The sequence below is a fragment of the Maylandia zebra genome, linkage group LG14 (assembly GCF_041146795.1).
Source record: "Maylandia zebra isolate NMK-2024a linkage group LG14, Mzebra_GT3a, whole genome shotgun sequence".
In the NCBI taxonomy this organism is placed as follows: Eukaryota; Metazoa; Chordata; class Actinopteri; order Cichliformes; family Cichlidae; genus Maylandia; species Maylandia zebra.
The window spans coordinates 5,024,794-5,046,249 of record NC_135180.1 but is presented as its reverse complement, the minus strand read 5'-3'; the positions used below and the strand labels follow the sequence as shown (position 1 = coordinate 5,046,249).

The 21,456-nt window shown below is 42.7% G+C and overlaps 2 protein-coding genes across 2 annotated transcripts in view; both read right to left on the bottom strand.

Moving 5' to 3' along the window:
* The window catches only part of efhd1 (EF-hand domain family, member D1), a 29,066-nt gene extending 9,592 nt beyond the window's left edge, over positions 1 to 19,474 (bottom strand). Inside the window, exons 1-2 of the mRNA XM_004572472.5 lie at positions 19,114 to 19,474; positions 10,573 to 10,720 (exon numbers count right to left, since the gene is read on the bottom strand). Coding sequence (XP_004572529.1) covers positions 10,573 to 10,720; positions 19,114 to 19,397 — 432 coding nt within the window. The 5' untranslated portion in view covers positions 19,398 to 19,474. The remainder of the gene's footprint in view (positions 1 to 10,572; positions 10,721 to 19,113) is intronic.
* A 616-nt stretch (positions 19,475 to 20,090) lies between these two features.
* The window catches only part of LOC143412528 (uncharacterized), a 3,085-nt gene continuing 1,719 nt past the window's right edge, over positions 20,091 to 21,456 (bottom strand). The window contains exon 4 of the mRNA XM_076873573.1: positions 20,091 to 21,430. Coding sequence (XP_076729688.1) covers positions 21,414 to 21,430 — 17 coding nt within the window. The 3' untranslated portion in view covers positions 20,091 to 21,413. The remainder of the gene's footprint in view (positions 21,431 to 21,456) is intronic.

The following is a 21,456-nucleotide window of genomic DNA, read 5'->3' as shown; positions in this document are numbered from 1 at the left end:
CTCCACAACACCAGTAATCAACATTATCTGTGCAAAGACTGGTGCTTCTAAAGTGAAACACAGAAATGTTACAGTGGGTTTAATAAACTCATAATCAGGTGTTTTGCCATTTGGCATATTTTGGCGCATTTTGGCACCATCTGTAAATGTAAATGGTAAATGGCCTGTGTTTGTATAGCGCTTTACTTAGTCCCTATGGACCTCAAAGCGCTTCACACTACATTCAGTCATCCACCCATTCACAAACAAACAGAGGTGAGGCTGCCGGACACTGGCGCCACCGGGCCCTCTGACCACCACCAGTAGGCAACGGGTGAAGTGTCTTGCCCAAGGACACAACAACCAAGACTGTCGGAGCCGGGGCTCGAACAGGCAACCTTCCGATTACAAGACGAACTGCCAACTCGTGAGCCACGATCGTAAGTTGAACTTTATTTTTTTTATTTTTTTTAACACTTTCTCTTTATTGATTTTCATCTTATTTTACATACAGAACTAAAGAGGGCAAGGGAAACCAACACATTCACATATGTTCACATATTCCAAAATACACAACGCCTTGTTTTACTTACACATATTACATATTACACAGGTGCATGTTTCATTCAAACAAATTTGCAGCTGTCCCTCTGCATCACAGAGGTATCAGTTTCTAGTCTCTTGACGTATAACGATCCCATCTTTCCCAAAGTCTCTCTCCTTTCTCCTTCTGTAGCCGCAGTGAGAGGGTAATCAGTTCCATATGATGAATTGTGTTAATAATGTCTATGACCAGCTTCCGTGTGGGGGGGCTTGTCTGTAACCAACACTTAGTAATTGCCTTTTTGCATGCAACCATAATTATTTTCAGTAAGTATGAGTCTCTGTTATTTATATCCTCAGGGATATTCCCAAGGTACATGGTACTAAAGGAGAAGTCCAGTGGTACTTCCAGCACATCCATCGCCATTTGTTTAATCTCCTCACAAAAGGTCTTCAGTTTAGGACATGACCAGAAGACATGGAAGCAACCTGCAGTGACCTCCCCGCACTCCCTCCAGCATGAATCTAATTAAATTCTTCCATCCAAAAATCTCGTCATGTTAAAGAATTTGTGGTAGATAACACATTCTTCCACATCCGCAACCAACCTTCCTCTGAGATAGTTATACCTGCTTCTTTTTCCCATCGATGACTGACATATCTTGTTGAGGTCTTTTTCATAGCAGTAAAACTTCTGTACATTTTGCCTATAGTACCCCTTATAATGTTCTCACCATAAGCATCCATAAATATTTGGATCACCCCACTAGCATCTGCGTCAAGCATTCTAATTTCCTTCTGGAAGAAGCTCTGAACCTGTAGGTAACGATAAAAATCTTCCCTGCCGATCTCGTAAATCTGACACGTCCTCAAAATTGATCAGCTCCCCATGCTTCACTATCTTACAGATCGCAGTGATTCCATGCCTGGACCACTCCCTGAATTTATGGTCTAACAATGCTGGAAGGAAGCGTGGGAGATACGCTGGCCATCCCAGCAACCCTATTTCCCTATTAAGACCAAAAAATTTAATTTTAAATTTAAAATTTGCATCTGATATGCCTGTGGTAAACTCTCAAGAGACCCCAGAACAGACTGTATTGGGAAATCCAACAAAGAAAGCTCAATGTCCTTCCATTTTGCCTCAAACTTAGAGTTACACCAGCACACTAGAGGTCTGATCTGGGCTGCCAGATAGTAATCCTTAAAGCACGGTAGAGCCATGCCCCCCCGCTCACCAGGCAGCTGCATTGTTGCATATTTCACTCTTGGCCTTTTATTTCCCCATATGAATCTTGAGCAATGCATATCCCACTCCCTAAATTGTTTTGCTGGAACCTCCACTGGAAGCGCTGCAAACAAATATAGCAGCTTTGGGAGGATATTTATCTTTATTAACTCTGCTGCCCAGATGGAGGTGGAGCAGACCCCACCTCTCCAGATCTTCATATATCTTCTTGTCCACCCGATTATAATTAACTTCATATAACAATGCAAGGTCTTTTGTCAGCAGGATCCCCAAATACTCCATTTGAGATTGATGCCATCCGAATCTATATCTTGCTACCAATTGTCTTGAGGGGTTAAAAAAAAGAATGTCAAGATTTGAGTTTTTTGAATGTTTAGTCTATAACCAGACAGTCTACCATATTCTTCCAGTATTTCCATAAGCAGAGGAATTCCCTCTTCCGGGTTTCCTAGCGCTACCAGCACGTCGTCTGCATACAAGCAAATTTTATTTTCCACATTCCCCGTTGTAACCCCCACCAATCAAGTCTCTTCTCTGATGCATTGAGCCGTTGGCTCAATGAAAAGGTTAAAGAGCAGTGGGCTCAACGGGCAGCCCTGCCTACAGCCACGTTGTAGTGTTATCCGATTTGAGAGGCTTCCATTAACTTTGATCCTCGCTGTTGGAGACATATAAATCATTCTTATACATTGGATAAACCTGTCACATAGCCCAAATCTCTTCAACACATGAAACAGAAATTCCCACCCGACCGTATCGTATGCCTTTTCCACATGAAGCCCAATGAGAACTGTTCCAGTTTTCCCTTTAAGTATCTGGTCAATAATATGAATGGCCCTTCTGATATTATCGTGTGTTTGTCTGTTACCAATGAAGCCTGTTTGATCCTCCTCTATCAGTGTGGGCATCAATGTACTCAACCTCCTAGCCAAAATTGCGGCAAATAGTTTATAGTCTATATTTAACACGCTAATAGGTCTATAACCTCTGGGGTCAGTTTTATCCTTCCCTGCTTTTGGTATGACAGAGATATACGCCTCCCGCCACGATGGTGGGAGCGCCCCCCCCACTCAGAGTGTAATTAAAAGAGGCCTTTAGTAGCGGGATTAAGGGTTCCCTCATCTGCCTATACCACTCTGGTGGAAATCCATCACATCCTGGGGCTTTAAAAGCCTTGAGTTTTGAGATCCCAATGTTAATCTCTTCTGCTGATATTTTTGACGAGTTTTTCATTCTGCTGCTTACCTATAAATGGTAGATCTAGGCTGGATAAGAAATTCTGAATCTTATGCTCATCTGCTTTATCCGGTTGTGTGTATACCTCAGCGTAATATTCTTCAAATGCTCTCTGAATTTCTTCGAGTTTATTAGTTATCTTATTTGTTTTTAAATTTCGAACTTTATGAATAGTGTTCTCCTGTTGTTGCCTCCTGAGACTCCATGATAATAGCCTAGCAGCTTTGGGTCCTGCCTCATACCACCGTTGTCTATTATATTTTAATTTTTTTTCAATTTCCTCACTTAAAATTTTGTGTATCTCCTGTTTAACCGGCCTCATCTGCTCCAATACCTGGGGGCACCTTGTAACGGTGTGCAGTTGTTCCAATTTTTCCATATTTTCCTGCAAATCTGACAGCTTTTTTGCTCCTCACCTTCTTTAGGACTGCACATTTTGCAATAATTTTACCCCTAAGCCTTAGCCGCATCCCATAAAATTGTAGGATTAACTGCTCCATTGTCATTGAGTTCTAAATATGTTTTTAACTCCTGTCCCATTTCTCTTTTAAATGAGTCATTATTTAACAGACCTGTGTTAAGCCTCCATAAGGTGTTTTTGGGGCTAGCTTTAAACCCAATCTTCATAGTTAGTCCCGAATGATCAGATAAATCTCTCTGTCCTATTATACAATCCTTCACTCTGTGGAGATCTTTACTAAAAGTAAAGAAGTAATCAATCCTCGAGTACATATCATGTCTCGCTGAATAAAATGTAAATTTGCGTTCATTTTTGTGTAAATATCTCCATATATCTATAAGCCCCAACTCAGATAACATTGTTTTTACTTGTTTCTTTAATTTAGTTCCCCTCCGGTCTCGGCTAGTTTTATCCCATTTTGGATGGAGAAGTAAATTGAAATCTCCTGCACATATACATGTACCAACACTTTCTGCGGCAATAAGACTGAATATCTCTTTAAAGAACCCTGTACTACTACTACCAGGGGGTGCATATATATTACACAGCGTGACGTCTTCCTGTTCCATTTTCCCTTTCACCAACACAAATCTTCCCTCTTTATCTTTATGTTCTCCAGTAAACTCAAAACCAACCTTGTTCGGTATCAGAATGGCCACTCCTCTTTTTTTGCCAGATCTATGTGAGGCATAATAAAAAAATTTTGAATCCCATTCTCTTCCACTTCTCATATTCTTCCTTTGATACTGTAGATGCATTTCTTGTAGAAACGCAATCTTAATGGGATTCTTTATACCATTTACATTCAAAGACAATACCTTATAATACCGCATATGTTCTATGTATTTCCAACTTATTTTCCTGCACCAACATAACAATACTCCCAGCCCTCAGAACACATAATAAACACACATGAACAAAGACAGAACTTGTCTTAACCAAATAAACCAGGTCTTCCATAAGAGAGGTTTTTTCTCTCCTCTCAGTCTGGGGGAAATGCCACAGTGTGGGGCCCCTCTCGTTTCCTATTTTAAAAGAAAAAGGGAAACCAAAAAACAAAAACAAAAAACATGTGAGTCACCTGCATCGGACCCTCACCACTCCATGATCAAAGGGGGATCGATGTGCCATATTCCATCATGGCCAGGGGAGGAGGCCATCCAGCCATATACCCCCCTGTAATGATCAGCAGCCCGGTGCACCTGTTGTTCCGTTGGTCTTATGTTCGTCTTAACAGCGAAACGGGGCCGGTGGGGCACAGGTGTTATTCCTCCGTACCGACGTTCTCCGTGCACTGGAAAACCTTCAGCTTTTCCCGTGCGCTCCTGCGTAGATCAGCTGTATTCCCGGCGCGTCGCGGCCCAACCACACTCGTCGGTAGCATACTACTGATCATCTCCGCTGTAATGCCTTTGGGCTTTCTTGTGGCCACCGTGTATCCGCGTCTTCTTAGATATTGTATAAGACCATTCCCGAGTCAAAATGAACCCGCATTTTAGCAAGCGGGGTCTGGAACCGGATGGCGTTTTCTTTAAGTACTTTTTTAACCGGGCCATACTCTTTTCTCTTCATTTGTATGTTTTTGGCATAGTCGTGATCAAAGAAAATCCGTTTCTCCTTTATATATACATGCTTCTTCCATGCAGCGCGTAGGATTTGTTCTTTAATATTGAACTTTAAGAAGCGCACCACCGTTGATCAAGGGGGCGCCCCCGGCGGCGGCTGCACTCCCAGCGCCCGGTGAGCTCTCTCTATCCCTAGGTTCTTCTCGCTGCCCAAGTCCACGCCTCCCCCAACTCCGATATCATCATGCTTTCCACATACCTTAGCATGGAGGTGCCTTCTATGTTCTCAGGGATGCCATATATCCGTATGTTATTACAGCGCAAGCGCCCCTCCAAATCCGTAGCCTTCTCTTGGAGCTGGTTATCCAGCAGCTGAACAATGGCATCCCTCACTCCAATGTCCCATTTCTCCTTCCCTACCATGTTTCTTTCCATTTCTTCCAGACGTTTCCCCACCTCCTCGATCCTGCTTGTGGCGGCGGTAACCTGTTGATTTATCTTGTGTGTTAACTCGCTCATTTGGGTTTTCATGTCCTCTTTCAAACTTGTTCTCACGAGCGATAGCTCCTTCTTCATCTCTGCCTTAAGGTCTTGCATGCCCTCCGCCACTACTTCACTCACCACCTGTCTGAAGGGGCCTAGCACTGATGTTGTGGCCTCCGCCGCCATCTTCTCGCCCTCTTGCTTGGAGCATGTTTCATTTGTCTTACTCTCAAGTCGCATTTCTAAGCTTCGGCCTGGGGCTTGTCCCTTCTTATTTTTATCTCCGCTCATTATTCTTGAGGGGAAAGTCGCTTTTAATGGATTATATTCTTGAATTGCGGATTATTTTAGCTATCGATGCAGGAGCTCCTGTTTATGCTGCTACTCTCGCCACCATGACACCGGAAGTCGTAAGTTGAACTTTCTGAGGTATTGAACAGCAAAAATAATTTAACTTTATTTACATGCCTAAAAATGATTGTTTTTTGATTTTTTTTGAAGAATTACCCACACAATCGACTATACAGCTAATCGTACTGGTGTCACTAGTCATTTCCAGACAAACCAGTCGTTTAATCTAGATATGGCGCCAGTGAGGCTGTCGCTTCCTGGGTAAGGTGTTCCGGCAGGGCATGTCCTATTGGTAGGAGAACCTGGGGTAGACCCAGAACATGCAGGTAAGATTACATCTACCAGATGGCCTGGAAACTGCTTAGTTTTATAGATAAGTGCAATTTTAGTAATGCACAGCACAATGTGCCACACCTTTCAGTTGTGCTTTATTTATTTAGATGCTCATTTGTCATATTTCAGTACCGTATTTTCACGACCATAAGACGCACTGTATTAAAAGGCACGGTCTCAGTTATGTGTGCCATTACTGTATTTAACACACACATAAGGCGCACTGGATTATAGGGCGCATACAAGTACCGTATGCGTATTTAAAAATAAAGCGGGAGCAAAACAAAGTTTGGTACTCACATTTTTATCATCAAACCCATGGAAGTCCTCATCCTCTGTGTCTGAATTGAACAGCTGCGCTAAATCTCCATCAAACATGCCAGGTTCACTTTCTTCACTGTCAGAGTCACTTTCCGTGCCGTGCGGCTCCTCGGAAATGATGCCGGCTTTTGCGAAAGCTCGAACAACAGTGCCAGCAGACATGTTAGCCCAAGCATCTACAATCCATTGGCAAATTGTGGCGTAACTCGGCCGGCGCTGCCTTCCACTCTTGGTGAAACTGTGGTCTCCATCGGTCATCCATCGCTCCCAGGCCGCTCGCAGCCTTACTTTGAACGGGCGGTTCACACCGATGTCCAGCGGTTGGAGTTCCTTTGTCAGGCCTCCTGAATGACAGCAAGCTCACAGTTCATTTGTTTCACTAGTTTTTTCACATCGGCTGTGAGATGGGCACGCATAGAGTCACAGATTAAGAGCGATGGTGATGCGTGGAAAAAACCACCTGGTCTCCTTACATACACCTCCCTCAGCCACTCTTTCATCATTTCCTCATCCATCCAGCCCTTTTCATTTGCCTTAATGATGATTCCTGCTGGAAACTTCTCTTTAGGCAAAGTCTTTCGCTTAAAAATCACCATAGGTGGCAGTTTCTGTCCATTAGCATGGCAGCCAAGCACAACAGTAAAAGAAGATTTTTCGTGCCCCGTTGTGCGTATCACTACCGTGCTGGTCCCCTTCTTCTCCACAGTGTGACTCACCGGGATGTCAAAAGTGAGCGGGACCTCGTCCATGTTTGTGATGTGGCTGGGCTGGATGTGTTTGTCGCCGATGTGTTTGCTGCAGTAGGAGCGGAAGATGGTCACCTTTTCCTTATAATCCGCTGGAAGTTGCTGCGCTACCGTAGTCCTGGTCCGGATGGAAAAATGGCACCGTTTCATAAAAAGTGAAAGTGAAACTGCTTTTAGCCGAATGGTGACCGTCGAAACGCTTCTCCCGCTCGTTCTTTGCTCGATGATCCACCGCTCGAGTCTTTCCTCCAACTCGGGCCACCTCGCCTTATGTCCGCGGAAACTCAGCTGCGTTTTCTTGACCTGCCGGAGCTTGTTTTCTAGCTTCCTCCATTTGCGAACCATCGATTCGTTAATCTTAAATTCTCTCGCCGCTGCTCGATTTCCATGTTCCTCCGCGTAGCTGATGGCCTTCAGTTTAAACTGTGCTTCGTAAGCGTGTCTCTTTGCCATTTTCAGGGTTGCGCCCACACTTCACCCTTTAGCGTTCTCATGGTGTTCTCTACTATGTCCTCCTTACAACACACAGGGCGCACTGCGCTATAGGGCGCGCCGTACTTTTTGAAGAAAATCTAAGACTTTTAAGTGCGCCTTATGGTCGTGAAAATACGGTAATATGTGAACATCTTTTGTAATAACATGTTTTCATAAATTAAAAATCAGTTTAAGTGTTTTTCTTCATTGTTGTTGTTAAAATTTTAATCATTAGAGAAAAAAATTACCCATAATCATCTCACAGATGTATCTACAGCTACCTTTAGTACCATTGATATTTAGACTCTTTTTCTCCAATCGATCTTTCTGAGTTAACTTCAATAATTACTTCCACCAAACCATCAACGTGTCTTATAGACCCCATTCCTACAAAACTGCTCAAAGAAGTCCTGCCATTAATTAATGCTTCAATCTCTAATAATCAGCTATGTACCACAGGCCTTCAGGCCGGCAGTAGTTAAACCCTTACTTAAAAAGCCATCCCTAGACCCAACTGTCTTAGCTAATTATAGGCCCATCTCTAGCCTTCCTTTCATATCAAAAATTCTTGAAAGAGTAGTTGTCAAACAGCTAACAGATCATCTGCAGAGGAATGGTTTATTTGAAGAGTTTCAGTCAGGTTTCAGAGCTCATCACAGCACAGAAACAGCTTTAGTGAAGGTTACAAATGATCTTCTTATGGCCTCTGACAGTGGACTCATCTCTGTGCTTGTCCTGCTAGACCTCAGTGCAGCGTTAAATACTGTTGACCATAATATTCTATTAGAGCGATTAGAACATGCTGTAGGTATTACAGGTACTGTGCTGCAGTGGTTTGTATCATATCTACATAATAGACCCCAATTTGTACATGTAAATGGAGAGTCCTCTTCACACACTGAGGTTAATTATGGTGTTCCACAGGGTTCAGTGCTAGGACCAATTCTGTTTACATTATACAAGCTTCCCTTAGGCAGTATCATCAGAAGACATAGTATACATTTTCACTGCTATGCTGATGACACCCAGCTCTATCTGTCCATGAAGTAAGATAACACACACCAATTAGTTAAATTGCAGGAATGTCTTAAAGACATAAAGACCTGGATGGCCGCTAACTTTTTGCTTCTTAATTCAAATAAAACTGAGATTATTGTACTCGGCCCTGAAAATCTTAGAAATATGGTATCCAACCAGATTCTTACTCTGGATGGCATTACCTTGGCCTCCAGTAACGCTGTGAGGAACCTTGGAGTCATTTTTGACCAGGACATGTCCTTCAATGGACATATTAAACAAATATGTAGGACTGCTTTCTTCCATTTGCGCAACATCTCTATAAGTAGAAATATCCTATCTCAGAATGACGCTGACGAACTAGGTAATGCATTTAGTACTTCTAGGCTGGACTACTGTAATTCATTATTATCAGGATGTCCAAAAAACTCACTGAAAAGCCTTCAGTTAATCCAAAATGCTGCAGCAAGAGTGCTGACAGGGACTAGAAAGAGAGAGCATATTTCTCCTCTACTGGCTTCCCTTCATTGGCTTCCTATTAAATCCAGAATTGAATTCAAAATCCTGCTCCTCACATACAAGGTCTTAAATAATCAGGCCCCATCTTATCTTAATGACCTTGTAGTACCATATCACCCTATTAGAGCACTTCGCTCTCACACTGCAGGCTTACTTGTTGTTCCTAGAGTATTTAAAAGTAGAATGGGAGGCAGAGCCTTCAGTTTTCAGGCCCCTCTTCTGTGGAACCAGCTTCCAGTTTGGATTCGGGAGACAGACACTATCTCTACTTTTAAGATTAAGCTTAAATCTTTCCTTTTTGGTAAAGCAAAAAGGGCTGGACCAGGTGACCTTGAATCCTCCCTTAGTTATGCTGCAATAGGCGTAGGCTGCTGGGGGACTCCCCATGATGCATTGAGTTTTTCCTTTCCAGTCTCCTTTCTCACTCACTATGTGTTAATAGACCTCTGCATTGAATGAAACTTGTTATTAATCTCTGTTTCTCTTCCACAGCATGTCTTCTATCCTGTCTTCCTTCTCTCACCCCTACCGGTCGCAGCAGATGGTCCGCCCCTCCCTGAGCCTGGTTCTGCCGGAGGTTTCTTCCTGTTAAAAGGGAGTTTTTCCTTCCCACTGTGGCCAAAGTGCTTGCTCATAGGGGGTCATTTGATTGTTTGGTTTCCTCTGTATGTATTATTGTAGGGTCTACCTTACAATATGAAGGGCCTTGAGGAGACTGTTGTTGTGATTTGGCGCTATATAAATAAAATTGAATTGAGTATAAGGTGCAATGTTCATAATGCACGATACGAGGTATCACACACTTAAGAAGAATTTGATTAACGATTTTAAATGCCTTTGCTATTAGTTTTTGGCATTGTCCATTAAAATCTGAGTGTTTCTTAGTTTTAAACTACTTTTAAACTTTTCCCCCCCTTGTTTATTCTACTAAGAAATTAGTAGAAAAAAAAGAAATTCCTAGTTAAATGGTAAATGGCCTGTATTTATATAGCGCTTTACTAGTCCCTAAGGACCCCAAAGCGCTTTACATATCCAGTCATCCACCCATTCACACACTGGTGATGACAAGCTACATTGTAGCCACAGCCACCCTGGGGCGCACTGACAGAGGCGAGGCTGCCGGACACTGGCGCCACCGGGCCCTCTGACCACCACCAGTAGGCAACGGGTGAAGTGTCTTGCCCAAGGACACAACAACCAAGACTAGTTGCTACATCTCTTTGTGATGGGTCAGCTTTTCTATCTGAAATGTGGCTGTTTGGAGCAATTCCCAAAGTGTTTGCACTACTTCCTCACCTCCCTGAAGCTTAGTTTGCCATCAAAGTCTTCATCCACTTCTTTGATCATATTTTTCAGGCCCAGGTGAGTCTGTGGAGCTCCCAGCTTCTCCATCATCAGCTTTAGCTCCATCAGGTCGATGAAGCCATCTTTCCCAGTGTCATACCTACAAGCCATGAAACCCACACAATGTCAGATTCAGTCAGCTGGGAGTATGAAGGCACCACATTTAATTCACACAGTCATTATGTTTCCATATGTAAAAATGTTCAATGCAATCAGCTTAAAACATATCTGCACCTAACGTTTAACAATTTTTGAAAAGGAAAATTAAAAAGAAAATCCTCAAAGTCAGTCAACTAGTAACAGCACTGGTGAATAAAAGCAGCAGTATGTTAGGGATGCACCAACCACAGATTTTATAAAGCTGTGAATATATTTTTGATCTCTTTAATCCAGTGTTTACTTTGTTATGTGACAGCAGTCTCATTCTCATTGTAAAGAATACAGCTTAAAAATTGTTTAAAAATAAACATTTAACAAGCTACTGTAATGGTACTTGAAAAACACCTGCCTATAATTTCTTCATCTATGCTCAATCCTCCAGGTAAGGAAATCCCAAAAAGTTGATTCCGTTGATTCTACGCTACATCCAGATGAACAAAATCAACTTTTTGGGGCCTACCTATAATATACTTACCTCTAAATAGCAATTTTCCAGCCTTATTGACCACAAGTCACATTTGTACCACAGCCAGTTTAGAGTCACAAGTGCATGTCTTCAGAGTTTGAGAGGTAGCCGGTGTACCTGAAGCAAACCCATGCAGGTACAGGAGCCTCAGCTTTAGTTCAAACCAGGATGGCATTTCTAACATCTGCATCACCATGCTGCCTAGCACCAAGAGCTTCTCCAGATGCTGCTCTGCTCATACAGTGCATCATCAGCAGTAGCTCTGTTTGGGATTGAGGCCATCTGATCCAAGACAATATCAACAGTTAATTATTCTAAAAATGCCGTATCCATTCTACCACTGGTGCTGCAAGCTAAAGTGCAAGCTTGAAGGATAAAAAGGAGCAATGTCCTTACACTTTCTCAAAAGCGTATCCTTACATTGGCATCTGTGTAAATCTGTAGAAAAATCTGCATCTGTAAAATGTATGAGACAAACTTAATATGAATTATATAAAATTTCAGGTTTCTAATGTTATCACTTTTCTTGAATGACAGTGTGTAAAATCTCCCTGTTACATCTGTTACATCAGTAGATTACAGTTAACTGAGTTCTGTTATCTTACCCTTCCTAATTCAAGTGTATGAACCAAGCTGCAGTGGCTGCTATGGGACAAATGTGTTTTAGTCATGAGAGACCAGTAATATTAAATTATTTGAATTAATATCAATGCTTAGCAATAAATCCAGATAAAACTAATATGTGCCAGTTAAATATTTTTGCATTATTTTAGGTTTTTTGAGTCACCTCAAAAACTCTGGCTGCTGTTCATCTGTAGTGAGTGTAGCCTGTTTACTTTAGCTATCAATATGCCAGGTATCCAGGGTTTTTGTTTTTTAACTCTGGAAGAGGCTGTAAAAATAAGAATCGATGAATCAGTGAAGATTACTTCTGTCTGATGAAAGTGATAGTGACGGTTGGTTGCTGAGGATATCTTGAATTTTTCTGTCTGTAAGTGCTGCTATTTTTGCTGCTGTTGGCCAGCATTAATGGAACTGAAGTGCATTGAACATTGATAGACTCACACAGTATGACAATGTAATTAAACTGTTTGTCAGAGAAAAAGTGTGACTTTTAGGACACTTTACCTTAACATCAGCTGCATAAGCTGCTAGCTTATACAAGCGGTTGTTGAAAATTGAAAATTAATCTTCATGTATTTTTGGGACACTGCAACCGTTTCTGCTTGTGAGCATTGGTTGCACAATTGCAAGCCTCTGGAGGATCCTACACCTTGAGGTTCATGGGACTCCAAAAGGCACTAGCAGCTTTAAATATCTGTTTGCTGCTTTGTAATGACATTTTAACAGCTGCTCTCTTAATCTGATGAATTTGTCTGGCAAAAACCTTCCTCATTATGCCTTTATCTATGCAAACTCATCTGTGCTCTGAATCAGCCACAAATTTCTTCACAGTAAGATGATCATGCTTACATTTTTGTGAAATATCTCATGTTTTCATACCTTCTCCAAGGCATTGCACTATTTGACACTTTTCTGGAACAGACAGGTTCTTTTTCTATTCCCATATTTTTTTAAACCTGTGGCATGCTTAATAACGTGAAACATCTTAACAGCTTAATAATGTGATTTTTTCCTTTAATTGGGCTCACATGACAAACTAATTATGGCAGGTGTCTGAGATTGATATCAGTGATTCAAGGAGCCCTGTGTGTATACACAATATGAGTTTAACTGAAAACAAAAAATGTAAAGTTTATATAAAGTTTATAACACTAAAATCCTATTTGCATAATAATTTGGTAAAATAAATGGTAAATGGCCTGTATTTGTATAGCGCTTTACTTAGCCCCTAAGGACCCCAAATTATTTGAGGGGTGGTGGCTTCGCTGGATCCACTGTCCAGCCGCCGTGTGATGACCCTCCTCCCGGATCCCCCCAACCAAGGAAATTACACCACTTTCAAGGCACTGCTACTGCAGTGCTACTTCCTCTCCGATGCAGAGGGCTGAGAAACTCCTCTCTCTCTCTGGCCTGGGTGATGGCACTTCTCTCGAGCTCATGGAGAGCATTCTGTCCTTGCTAGAAACGGATGACGGCGGATTCCTCTTCACTCATCTCTTCCTCTGACAGTTGCCAGCTCCAGTGCCAACTCCCCGCTGCTGGCCACGGATTACCGCTCACTCGCAGAAGAAGGGGATCACATTCTCCAGGCTAATAGGAGCTTTGGCATCCAGGCGATAGTCCCCAACTCACCGACGGCATCTCCGTGCCCCCACTGATTCTCCTGGGGGCCCCCGACTCATCGATGGTGGCTGGGATCGAGGCATGGCGGCACCACGGAAAAGGACTGTATTTTTACCAGCGTTTTGGTGCTGCAGCACAGCGCTGTCTGCCACCTTGCAGTTTTAATGCCCAGGGAAACAAAGGAATAAGGAAAGGCTGCCCGACTCACACTCGGGAGATGTTTTCTGGTCGACTCCGGCTCCCAGAAGAGCCTCGGGAATTCTCGTGTCGTCTTTGCATACCTTTTTGTATGTTATTTAATTTTAAATAAAACAAATTAAGATTTCCCGCATACCACTACAGGTAGCCCAAGTACAACGAGTGATACGCGTACCAAAGTTTGAGAACCACTGGCCTAGGCTATAAGAATATTGCCAACCCCCTGAAACTGAGCTGCAGCACAGTGGCCAAGAACTCGCCATGGTTAACCAAAGAAGTTGAGTGCACGTGCTCAATGTCATATCCAGAGGTAGTCTTTTGAAAATAGATGTATGAGTGCTGCCAGCATTGCTGCAGAGGTTGAAGGCATGGAGGGTCAGCCTGTCAGTGCTCAGACCATATGCTGCACACTGCATCAAAGCGCTGTCGTCCCAGAAGGTAGCCTCTTCTAAAGCTAATGCACTAAAGCCCGCGAACAGTTTGCTTGAGACAAGCAGACTAAGGACATGGATTACCTGTGTTCTGATGAGACCAAGACAAACGTATTTGGTTCAGATGGTGTCAAGGATGTGTGGCGGCAACCAGGTGAGGAGTACAAAGACAAGTGTGTCTTGCCTACAGTCAAGCATAGTGGTGGGATGTCATTGTTTGGGGCTGCATGAGTGCTGCCGGCACTTGGGACCTACAGTTAATTGAGGGAACCATGAATGCCAACATGTACTGTGACATACTGAAGCAGAGCATGATCCCCTCCCCTCAGAAACTGAGCCACAGGGCAGTATTCCAATATGATAACAACCCCAAACACACCTTCAAAAAGACCAGTTCCTTACTAAATAAACTTCGGGTAAAGGTACTTGACTGGCCAAGCATGTCTCCATACTTAAACCCTACTGAGCATCTGTGCGGTATCCTCAAATGGAAGGTAGAGGAGTGCAAGGTCTCTAACCATCCACTAGCTCCATCATGTCAACATGGAGGAGTGAAAGAGGATTCCAGTGGCAACCTGTGAAGCTCTAGTGAACTCCATGCCCAACAGAGTTAAGGCAGTGTTAGAAAATATTGGTGAACACACAAAATATTGATACTTTGATACAGTTTGGACATTTTCATTTAGGGGTGTACTCACTTTTGTTGCCAGTGGTTTAGACATTAATAGCTGTATGTTGAGTTATTTTAAGGTGATATCAAATTTACACTGTTATACAAGCTGTACACTGACTACTTTACATTGTATCAAAGTGTCATATATTCAATGTTGTCCCATGAAAAGATATAGTAAAATATTTACAAAAATGTGAGGGGTGTACTCACTTTTGTGAGATACTGTAGGTTCTTGCTCTCACCATAGCAATGATGCTGGCAGTTCAAAACTTGGAGTATCCCTTACACTTGTATGGAGGAAGAAAAATCACATGAATAACAGCCATACACCGCTCCACTGTGGCGTGCAGAAAACATCTCAGGTGGGATCTGCTTGTCATGCCAGTAATGTTGGAAACCACCAGGTTTATCAATGTTAAATTTTTTCCCCATTAGAGAAAACATATCTGGTCGGGTGTTTCGGGAGTGTGCTGACCAGCTTGCAGGCATCTTCATGGACATCCTAAATACATCACTGGACTCAGCTGTGGTACCTGCATGCCTTAAAACCATGAAAATCATCCCAGTGCCAAAGAAGTCCACTGTGTCCTGCCTCAATGACTACCGGCCGATGGCACTTACGCCTATCATCACAAAGTGCTTTGAGAGGCTGGTATTGAGGCACATGAAAATTCAGCTTCCACCGAATCTGTACCCGCTACAGTTTGCTTACTGCCCAAACCGCTCCATATATGATGCCATCTCGTCTGCTCTTCACCTTTCTCTCTCCCATCTCGACAAAAAGGACAGTTATGTCAGAATGCTGTTTATTGACTTCAGCTCAACATTCAACACAGTCATTCCCCAGAAGCAGTGTTGGGAAGGTTACTTTTAAAATGTATTCCACTACAGATTACAGAATACATGCCGCAAAATGTATTTTGTAACGTATTCTGTTACGTAATGTATTCTGAATACTTTGGATTACTTAATATATTATCAAGCTTTTTACAACTACATGAATGTACTATTGCTTTGTGATTTATTACTATTACTGAAGGATACTCGCCATACCAATACCAGCTAGATTAAATCTTAATATAAATGAGTAACAGTAGGGTGGACATTAGGTAAGGCTGCACTTTTTGCAGTGATCTCGTACAGAAAACTATTCCACACGTATATAAAACAGGTCCGCAGCTCCAAACTTTAGTAAAGACCTCTGGCTAATATGTCGGGTTCCATGTCGGCTCATAGCTGAAAAGTAGCTTTACTTTGTTGTCTGGCTCAACTTTGCTAGCGAGAGACAGAGAGCGGCATTGAAAGGCTGCTCCAATGGAACTTATTGTTTCAGAGGAAAACACAAACACAGTGTACAGTCGAGTCTTAATAGCTTACTTGCAACTGGGCTCATCAGGCACTCTTTTTGGCTGCAGTGGCTGTTATTATATTTACATGCTTCCCTCTCCTGTTTCTGGTCAGTGACAACTTGTACTCATTTCGACTCTCCTTTTTCTCCCTCCCTCGCGCTCACAGACACATAACAGGTATGGCAGTCCATTCTCTCTGCAGCAGGGACTACACTGCCCACGAGGCTACATTTTTTAGGGCTATGCCTGTAACACTCTGCCTATTGCCTTCATATTAAATAATTTTTCAAATTAATAAAAATATTTATTTATTTTATTTTAAAAATATTTCTTCACGTCATTTATGTGGGCCGCAGTAGAGGTGACGTGGGTCGCGAGATTGAGACACAGGCATTAGAGCCTCTTAATGCGTGTTTTGTTTGGGTTTCCATCGGCGGTGAATTACCAAAAATAGAGAGGGGACAGCCTAACATATGAAACAGGAAAGACCGCCGTGTAATCCATTTATTTCAACAAAGTAACTGTATTCTGAATACTACCCTTTTAAACTGTAACTGTACCAGAATACAGTTACTCATATTTTGTATTTTAAATACGTAACACCGGTACATGTATTCCGTTACTCCCCAACATTGCCCAGAAGCTGGTAAAGAAGTTGGACCTACTAGGAATAAACACCACTCTCTGCAATTGGATCTTGGACTTCCTAACTGACAGGCCACTGAAGAAGGCCAGTCTCCCTGATCTCACATCATTTTACCAGGAAACCATTGAGAAACCATCTGCTGCTACATCACTATCTGGTACGGGAACTGCACCCTCACTGAAAAGCAGTCTCTGCAGCGGATAGTGAGGACAGCAGAGAGGATCACTGGAGGCCCTCTCCCACCCAACTCTACGACAAACACATCATCCGACGTGCGAACAGCATAGAAAGGGACACTTTCCACCCCCTCACATGTTCTCCCTCTTTCCATCTGACAGACAGTTTCGCAGCATTTAAACCATAACGACCAGACACTGCAAGAGCATCTTCCCCCAAGCAGTCAGAGCCCTCAACTCACTACCACCAAAGGACTGATATACACATACACCTTTACAAAAACCTTAAAATACTCACCAAAAGACTCACAAATCCACTATAAACTGGACCTGGGAACAATATGCTTATTTGCACACTCAGTCACATAGTTACTGAACACACATCTAAATTATACTATATTTGCACATTTTGCATTGTCTATGCATTGTCTACAATATCCTGAAAATAACTTGAACCTGGTATTCAATACTTATTGCACAACCCACTTTGTCTTGTCTTTGTTTATTGTACAGTAAGTACTGTATAGTTATCACGGTCAGATTTTGCCCATTCCTTTCTTCTTTAAATGTGAAGTGGTGTCGGAATTTTAAAGTAAGAAATGCATTCCTGCCCGTGCACTGATAGCTCTGTTGTGCTGGCTCTGGGTCCATTGTGTAACTGATACCACCAACATTAACAGAACGCTTACATTAGTGCCTCTTATTGCGTGTTTTGTTTGGGTTTTCAGCAATGCATGGAATTACAAAAATTAGAGAGGGGATAAAGAGGCGATAACCTAACATATGAAACAGGAAAAGACCCCTGTGTATTCAGTTTATTTCAACATAGTAACTGTATTCCGTTACAGTTACCGCTTAAATACAATTTAAGCGGTAAATGTAACAGAATACAGTTACTCATATTTTGTATTTTAAATACGTAACACCGGTACATGTATTCTATTACTCCCCAACACTGACCATAAAAAATATGATTTCTTTGCCATTTTTCAAATGGTCTTAAACCTTTGATCGGGACTGTACATGTAGTTAGTGGGGTTATATTAATTGGTGGTTCTGCCTCTTTGTGTTAAGAATAAGACAGACTGACAACCTGTCTAGGACAATTCATGCCTCTTGCCCTATAGCAGTTGGCTCATGACCCTGAACTGGGAGAAAATATATGGATAAACCACTAAATGACTATAGTCACAACCACTAAATGCAAACTGCCTTGTCAGTCATGGGTCATTTGTAATGTAAGTGTGAGGCTTCATAGACAGATCCACTCCTTTATTGTTTTCAAAACATAATGACACTGCAGAAATACCAACTTCTAAACTTTAGAACAACAGTTTACAAACTAATAGGTGACAATTATTGTCATTTGCCATCTATGGGGAACAAAGGAGAAAAGTAGCATGAGCAGAATGAATCGCATTTTTAATATAAAATAAACAAGACTCTACAGACAATACTGCACGAACCTTTAGTTTATTTAATATACTTTGATAATTTGTTATTGAAGAAGAATGAGACAGTTACACCAATTTTAGGTGCTGCCCTATATGATTATCAGGGCACAAATTAATAAAGTAACCCAAAGAAAGCGGGGAGAAACAACCGAATCCACCCCCAGGCTAGGGGTAGGCCAGGCTAGATTCATAAAAACAGGTAAAATACGTTTTTTAATAGGAGTTAAATTATACAGGATGATAACACACAGCGAGCCATCTGTGTCATTTTAAGATGTCAAAAAATCCGAAGGGTCCACACACTAAATGATCCCCTGTCATTTTGTCTAATTCGGGCTTTTAGCTCCATTGCGTTAATTTTTCTGGCATACTGTGTTTGTGCCTAAAGCGCATTGTTTATTTATGTCATCTTTGGAGATGTTCGGCGTCAGTGTGTCGTCTCCCGAGGGAGCGGCACTGACCTTAAGAAGTCCTCCATCTGAGCACGATACATCACTACAAAGACACCGGTTTAACGTGCAGAGTGTTTGCACAGAGGCGCTAAATCAGTCGACACGATGACAGCCAGCCTGCACCTTGGCTAATCTCATGATCCAGCCGTGCACGCTCGTTCGCCCCCATTCTCTGCGACTGAGAACAACAGCCGTGACTGCCATGTTTAAAGAGACAAAACAAACAATTGGTGCAGTCTTACCGCTTGAACATTCCCTCCATATCCTTAATCTGCTTGCGGGAGAACTCTTTGAACTCGGTGTAAGGGTTGAAGACCCGGGTCGCTCGTGGTGCAGCGTTGCCCTCGTTGATGTCCAGCCTACGCGTCAGTTTGGCGGATAGCTCGGATGATGAATCTCCACAGGCAGCATCTGACCCCTGCGGTTTGGGTCGGACAGGGCTCTGTTCGGGCTCGGGCCTCGGTACGGCCTCCTGTGTAGCAGAAAGCCGCGATTGCAGCTTTCGTGCGAGCTCTTCAGATGCCATGACGAGGATGGAACCCTACTTTGTGAGGCTGTCAGAGAGGATGGAGCGCGAGTGCTACCACCGTTAAAGTGCGTGCACCCGTTAACGAGATACACAAAAGTGTTTCCGGTTGAACTTCAGAATAATTTTTTCTGCGTTTGTACATGTTTGCAAAATGAGCCGATTACTCGCTCCCTAAATGAATGCTAGCAAATGTCTAGGCTGGCTGCTATGTCTTGCTTTAGCAAACACAAGGAGACAACTCAAAATTATGCTGGTTTAAACTGAAGTAATTCAGAAGACGCTAATATCCGGGAAAGCCGCTTTATTGTTTAAGTGCGTGGGCAACGTTAGGTGAACAGTTTCCCGTTATGTCTGATCTAGACTTCTGGGGGAGCCTTTGTACAGTCTTCTCTACGTCGCTGCCCACCAGAGGCGGTCCTAGCCTGTTTGGTGCCCTGGGCTAATGCGCCGTCTCGACGGGGGCACATTGCCAACTGTGACTTGTGAAAATAATCTGTTTATATTTGTTATTAAACTTAGTTATGTTTGGTTAATGTTTTATATGGAATCATACCTATGTGACAAATACATAATACTACATAATACTTTGAACTTGTGTTACTCTCACCTTGATTAACAACACTAAAGACAATGCATCATTAGAATACAAAGAGACTGCACCAATCACGGACAGAAACCTTTCCTCTAGTCATGCAATTTATTGTTCACAAATTTGCAAAGTTATGTGTTGATGTACTTTTTCTTAACTTCATCTGCACAATTGTTACACTAGTTCCAGTGGCTGTAATGCTATGATATATTTTATTAGTCCTTACTATCAGCTTGCTAAACATAGGGATACCTCACAGGTCCTGATGATTTGGTCTTGTTGAACAAGTTATGAATATTGTGGGGCATTTGTTTGCTTTTTAAAAAAAAAATTATTTGTACAGTTCTGAGGTAAAATGAGTATTTAAATATAAGAATGTTTAGTTTAATAAAAAGGTGATTTAATGGTTTACTTGAAGGGGATTTCTGATTCCTATTGCTCTTTTTTCCAGAATATATATGTCGCGACTGGGGCAGCAGTCGTGCGGAGGTGAGAAGGAGGATCCAAATAGCAGACTGGTGCAAGACCAGGACCAAAAACGGAGGCCCCAGAGTCCCAAACAAAACGTCCACAACATACACTCAGGTGGCCGGCCCGGGGGCCGATAGCACAGAAGGCCAGGATGAGACAGTCCAGAGGGCCAGCCGTGAAGAAGTCATGGTGGCGCCCAAACAGTTCAGGAGGCCAGCCACGCGGGAGGCGGTGGCGGCACGCAAACATTTTAGGAGGCCGGCCACGCGGAAGGCGGTGGCGGCAACAGAAGTCCGGAGGCCGGCCACGCGGAAGGCACGGACCGGATGGCGGCATGCCAGCGGCAGTACCAGGCGAGGATGAGGAGGAGGATGAGGCTGAAGCTGCATCTGAGGCTGAAGCCGGACCAGGTGAAGCTGCAGACGAGGCCGAAGTTGACGCTGAAGCTGCAGGCGGGGATGACGCTGATGATGATACTGCTGCCGGAGAGGATGATGCTGATGATGATGCTGCTTCCGGCGAGGAAGATGCTGATGATGATGCTGCTGATGCTGCTGCTTCCGGCGAGGAAGATGCTGATGATGATGCTGCTGCAGGCGAGGATGATGTGGATGAGGGTGATTTTTCTTTCTTTTTCTTGCTTTTTCTCTCTTTTTTTTTTTGCCTGTCCCGTTTGGCTCTTTTGCCATCAGAATTATTGTCTAAAGGCAAAGAAAGATGCCCAACGGATTTACTTTACCAAATGGACCATCCCAGCCTTGCCGTAATGGTCTATTTGATTCACCTTTTATTGTTTATTTTATTTTTTATTTTCATTTGCTAGATACGGGACAGACTTGAATGAGGAAAAGAAAAGGGAGAAAGAAAGAGGGAAAAAAAACAGCAGAGAAGAGGGACGGGGATAAAGGGCAAAAAACAAAAACCAACAAAATAAGCAGACAAAAATACATATATCAATCACCTGGATCACCTGTTGAGAAAGAAAAAAGAAAACAA